Below are 6,648 nucleotides of genomic sequence, written 5' to 3' on the forward strand. Positions count from 1 at the left end.
TACCACAGACTGGTACAGCTAACATTTTACAGTGAAATAAACAGGCACAATTATATCAAACTTTAGAGATGCAAATATTATTTACCAATCAAAGTTACAATTAGAGGTTGTAAAACCTTACACCTTCCATGCTATGTGATTTCTCATGAGGTGATCTCGAACCTACATAAACAACAAAATGTAAATTTTGTTAAGATACATAGTACTTATTGTTATCCAATTAAAATAAAGACATAATTAAATCATAAAACATTCCTTGATTTAATTGAATGTTGTGTAGCAAAGGACCCTGTCGACTGTATGAAGAATCAAATGTAATAATGCACAAGAATCTGAGATTACACCATAAGTCTTTCTTAAGCATCAACAATCTGAGATTACACCCTATACACAGTTGAGAAGAACTAGCACACTCAAATTATAACAGTTCACACATAATAAACCATGCAAATATTGAGGACATAAATAATACAAGAAAGGAAAATGCAGCAAAAGTGGCAAAATGATAAAATTTTAAAGAAATGAATATCAGTAAGGGAAAAAAAACCAACTCTTTATTAGCAGTTACTCCACAAAAGTGGTGTAGAAGATACTCCAGACTATTTCTCTCCAATTTCAGTACCCTTGAGGCCTAAGGCAAAGAAAAAAGAGAAAAACAATTCAATAATGAAATAATAGCAAATAAATGTTTAAATAATTAGTAGGTGGAGGCATTTCAAAATTTAGAAGAGTAACAACACAGCTCACAGTTACTCATTAAAAGGAAAATCACTATAGCCTAGTTCTATAATCACTGCTCACATATGGTATTATGTTACCATCAGAGTATCAATTGACAAAATTTGAAGCATTATAAGAAAAAAAAAATTAGTCAGCAACTACAAGGCAGGAATTTATCGTTACGAAAATCCCATGATTTATATTTATATATAGAGAAGACAAAAAATTACATTATCACCCAAGGAAGAAAAAAATACATCCAGTTGATATATTGTATTAAAATATCAAACATACATGAAGAATTTATTCAACACCCTGGAGTGCAAACTGCAAATAGATTTCAGGTAAAGAGGAGTGTCCTTCAATCAACAGACTCCCAATACAAGATCAGGGGTAAAGGCTAATAGATCCATGAAAGCTGCTTATTTTTAAGAATATTTACCAACCTCACACATGGTTCATATAAAATAAACTAAGACAATAAAGAAAAGATTAATCCAGAATTACACTACAATATCTATAATTCCATTTATGTTTAAAAATTCAAGACCTTAAGAAAGTAATTAAACATACATAAATCAGGAAATGGTAATTGTACAAAGAACATATTTATAAGGGTTTGGAGTGGCATTATGATCATGAATAGTTATTAGATGCATCACTTCCTTGTCTTGGAATGTTCAGGAAAAAATCATAATAATAAAGAGCATAATTAACAAAAATCTGGAACCACCACTGAAAGAAACTTAAACTGTGAGCTTGAAAGAAACTTAAGCTGTCTGATATAAGTATAACAATGAACTTTTTTCAACATTTTGATACAGCCTAGAATGTTAATAATTGCAAAGATAATCTAAAGTTGATTTCTCCCAAATAGGAGCTATATAAAATACCTTAGGTTCTAAAGTTGTAATCCTCATTGTAAGTAAAACTCTCTCTAAAATTCTGCCGACTTCATCTTCTGTTTTGCCATTAATTAATAGAAGCTGTCCTTTTGGCTCTGTCAAGTCAGAAAGCATAACATAAAGCAAATAATATTTAATGAAAATTGATAATATTAAAGAGAGGGAAGAAACATATCCCTTACAGAGCTATGGAAGGCAACAAACTCAAATCATTAAATTAAGCAATAGAGCCAGGTAGAACACACCATAGCAAGTTAAAGTCATCTCTCTATTTAAGCCACGCAAGTCAATCTTTAGCCCCAATAATTTTTTGTTATTTTACCAATTACATAAAAGGGAATTGCAGAAAGAACTAAAAATTATGAAAGAAAAAAAACAGACACCAAAATAAAAAAATCAATCAAGTGAAAAAATTGATAAAGTATTTGGAGCAAGGTAATTATCTGAAACAACTAGAGACATTAAGGCCAAGTGTCAATCTCATTTAAGATAATTCACTCCATTCTCCTTTGTTCTGCTTCTTCATTACATTTATCTAATATTTAGCCTATGTGCTTATAGTATATATACAGAGAGGAGGGGGCAGACGGAGAAGGAAGCCGATTTGCAGATTATTGAGGGACACTCTAAGAGACAAATTTGTATTATATGTAAGGAAAATTGGACTGAAGAAAATTACATAGAAAAAATCAAACCACACTTCAAAACAAGATATTCACATCCATCTCAATTCGCTATGACCAGTTAATTTAGTCCAAGACACAAATTTTTCTGCTTAAATAATTAGGCTGCTTCAAACAATAAAACGAACAAAACACAAGTTAATAATCCAATTAGTTTGACTACCTGGTGAAACAAAATTGCAAGAAAGAGCAATCTGTATTGTAGTATTCTGCTTGTCACCAGTAAGCATCCAGAAATTGATTCCTACTTTTCTTAATGCCTCTATTGTTTCTGGTACCCCATCCTGACAATTACAGTTTAAAATATCACAACTATCAGTATCTAGTACAATCCAAGCAATAGTATCCCTAATCTAACTATGTTTCCCCTTCTACTGAGCACTCTGCAATTAGTAGAAAATATACACACATATATATGTTAGAAAAAAGTAATAAGTGCATTATGTCACCTATAAACGGTCTTCTATTGCGGTAACACCAAGGATCACAAGATCACGTTCTAATCTTTGACAGACCTCAGCTAGTCTCCACTGCACAGAGTAGTGAGGTAAAGGGAGTGGATAGACAGAAAACTCATGACATGTGAATGCGTTTGTGTGCTTTAGGTGTTTACCTCTCTATCAACCACTGTACTACTGGCCTCTTTAAACATCGAAGACCATTCTTGATACTCATCTTCCTCCAAAATACGCCAAGCAAGACAAAGTGTACGAAGACCTAATTGAGCATATTGTTCCACAGCTTCAATAAATGTCCTTGTCTGCTGCCCTGAGGTACATTGGAAACCATCAAACACCAATACGAGCAATATGCATTAGCCATATATTTCTAGTCATCTAGTAGCATATATAACAGTAAATAATTGAGAACTAATTTACATGAGCAGATAAAAAGAATAAAAACCTACTCTGTGGGGGCTTATATTAAAATGAATTATAAGAAATCAATTAGTGCGAAGGTTTCAACAAGAAATATATCAATCCCCTGAGCCAAGAAACTCCAACATACTTCACCTTATAGGTGACTAAGAAAGGGAGGTCATTAAAAAGTACAATTAGATTTACCAGCACTTGCATACGGAAGAATTGCTTCATCTGCACCCTTTGATAAAATAATAATATTCCCATTCTGGCAATCCTTCACCACAATTGACATTCTTTTCCTATTCGAAGTAAACTCCAGAGTTTCCAAAACCTCATATCGAAGTGTAGAAGCATTGAACTTGATCTCTGTAATATAATGATCAATATCAAATAGCCAAACCTAAGATCAAAACAGAATATCCAAATAGCAAAGAACAAACCAGCGTACCAAGAATATTTCCACTTTTATTGAAGAAAACCATATGGAATTGAGCAGCAGCTTGGACAAGTGCATCCTCATCCTGGGACTGCGCCTTGTACATGATAGCACCACTTTTGCTACAAGGAGCAAAAGAAATATGCAAAGATCAGAATCCGTAAATAATTGCATTTATTTTTCTTTCATATCTCCTACATGCTATCACAATAAATGGTAGTCTTCTTAATCTATGGGAAAATCAAAAGATTGTAAAACCATAAAAAACAGAAAAAAATACATATAGAAGCAAAATCACCTCTGTACTGGTATTACTGTATTACATATTGCCATTATTGTAAGGAACCGTATAACATCAGGAGAACCGCTTGCAACAGCATTGAGCAACCTTGCATCTTTTTATCATAAAACAAAACTAATCAGAAAATAAAGTTAAATTATAATCCAAAACAGTCCTATAACTGTCAATGATATCAAATCAATGACAGAAATAAATTAGCCAATCACCAAGCCCATTTAAAACAAATACTGCATTTTCTTTATTATTTGTCTTTGAACCTACATATTAACACATGAGCAATTGAACTATGAACATAACCACATAGCCCAACATTCATAGGTCTTAAACAAATCATTCAGAGGGCCTGTTTGACATGGCTTTGAAACTTTTCCAGAGCCTAAATGTTACTTTTTTAAGTGTTTGGATGAATTTTGTTATTTTTTTTTTAGGAGTGCTTGGATGAATTTTCAAAAGTGTTTTATGAATTTTCAAACTCTACGAGGAAGTAAATGTCCATTAACTTCTTCATAAAGATCTTTTGAATAAAACAGTGAAGTTGTTTTCAGTTTTAATTTTTTTTTTTTAAAAAAAACTTAGATTACATATTTTATCCTTAGTCTAATTAATAAAATAAAATAAAATAAAATATAATAAAATATTGGTTGTGATTTAAAAAAAATAAAATAAAATAGACTATCCAAACCGTAATTGAAAAAAAAAAAACTTAGGCCTTTTACTTCTCTTCTTCTACTATATAAAAGTAAAAGCAAAAGATATGTCAAACGAGCACACTATATACAATAATATATGATCTCCATTACTTTTGCTTCATGCCAGATACCAAATACAAGGGCATTCAGGCATGGGATGCCACAATAGATAATACCTCTCTAATTCACCAAGAATTGTTTCATCACTATTACTTTCTACAGTAACAATACTGAACATCAAGACCAAGAATATTTGCAGCAGAATAAACCGCTAGGGCATATACACAAGGGAATTATCCCCAAAATACATTTTTGATGTAAGGTCAACTTAACACCAATTTACAACCCCAAATTAAGTTAATAACTACATAAGTTTAACAGAAATATTTGTTCAGAAAAACACCATACCTTTTAAGGCATCTCCTGTCTCATTTCCATAGAAAATGCCACTGATACAACACCTTCTAAAGATCATCTTATTTTCTGTTAGAGTACCAGTTTTGTCAGTCAAAATGTACTCAACCTGGCCTAAGTCCTCGCTGATTTCTCTACTGCCACATATTATATAAACCTCATATGCATATATTCAAAAAAAAAGGGGGGGGGGGGAAGGATTGACAATTACTACAATACCAATTACACTCACTTTGTTGCATGGGCTGGAGTAATAGTCTCATGGTCAATCATTTTATCATCCCAATCAATAAACTTTGCATACAAGCTCTTCACAAGGTCAAGGGACACCTGCCAAAGATATAACAGTTTACACTAGAGACTATCAACCGCTTTCAAAAAGAGAAATTCTAACTTTTGTTAACAAAAGTATTGCTGTGTCTTTTATTCTTATAATGATTTATGTACCACAATTTCTCACACATTTTTATACAGAAGGATACCTTAATTGATATGGGGATCATGATTGAACAAAGTAGCTCAAAACGAAGTGGAATGACCAACAGTTCATACCATGGACCTTCGTCGGGATACTCAACATACCATTGCTGCAAATTACATTTATCTAATATTTAGCCTATGTGCTTATAGTATATATACAGAGAGGAGGGGCGAACGGAGAAGGAAACCAATTTGAAGATTATTGAGGGACACTCTAAGAGAAAAATTTGTATTATATGTAAGAAAAATTGGACTGAAGAAAATTACATAGAAAAAATCAAACCATGCTTCAAAACAAGATATTCACATCCATCTCAATTCGCTATGACCAGTTAATTTAGTCCAAGACACAAAGAAAGAAGAGAGCTAACAGAACCTGTTGGAGGAGTCCCTTCTTGCGCCGTTGATAGTCAGAGAGAGCGAGCCAAGAGCCTGTTGGAGAAGTTGCCTTCGGTGGGTGCTCTGCTTCCTCTGCTGCTCGACTTGCTGGACTATCCGTTGCCGAGAAATATGGAGAGAGAGTGTGAGAGCAGAGGTTGGGGGAGGCTGGAGGTAGAGGGAAACAGAAAATCAAACAACCCATTAGATTTATTCCCAAATTAAGCTCGATTAGCATAAAAAACCAATGACCCATATCAATAACACCTAAAACTATATATCCTTACCTGGCTTGCCAAGACCGAAGAGGAGTGAAACAACCCAACGAATGGAACCCTATTGATAGAGAGATAGAGAAAGACAAGAGAGAGATGGAGGAGATATGAGGGATGGAGACTGAGATTTGAGGGATGGAGGAGATGTGAGCTCAGATTTGAAGCAAGGATGATGAAACCGAAGATAGAGTTCGGACTTTTCTTAGCCGAAGAAGAAAATGGTGAGTCCGAAATTGGTGTGATTTTTTCTGAAAAAAAAATGTATGAGTGGCGGGCTCCCAAAATATTACCGCCTTTTTATTTTGCTACATACATAACATTTACCATAACTCTTTTTCATTTCTATTATATTCATGTGTTATGGAAATGGGTATTTGGTGTAGTGAACCCTTTTTCATAACTTGTAAAAAGTAAAATTAATACAAGCCAATTCTTTAAGAAGAATTGTTTATTGAATAACTTGCGCAGGTGTTCTCCATTCCAATAACTAGGAATGAGATCTCC

General features: G+C 33.3%; 1 protein-coding gene across 1 annotated transcript; it reads right to left on the reverse strand.

Moving 5' to 3' along the window:
* Positions 1 to 2,757: 2,757 nt before the first annotated feature.
* On the reverse strand, positions 2,758 to 5,119 carry LOC133785530 (phospholipid-transporting ATPase 2-like). Its single transcript, XM_062224758.1, has 6 exons — positions 5,006 to 5,119; positions 3,906 to 4,002; positions 3,620 to 3,729; positions 3,373 to 3,537; positions 2,922 to 3,076; positions 2,758 to 2,838 (listed from the first exon to the last, which is right to left on the reverse strand). The coding sequence occupies exons 1-6, from the start codon at positions 5,070 to 5,072 to the stop codon at positions 2,758 to 2,760; spliced, it is 675 nt and encodes a 224-aa protein (XP_062080742.1). The 5' UTR covers positions 5,073 to 5,119.
* Between the last annotated feature and the right edge of the window lie 1,529 nt (positions 5,120 to 6,648).

This window comes from Humulus lupulus, chromosome 6 (assembly GCF_963169125.1).
Source record: "Humulus lupulus chromosome 6, drHumLupu1.1, whole genome shotgun sequence".
In the NCBI taxonomy this organism is placed as follows: domain Eukaryota; kingdom Viridiplantae; phylum Streptophyta; class Magnoliopsida; order Rosales; family Cannabaceae; genus Humulus; species Humulus lupulus.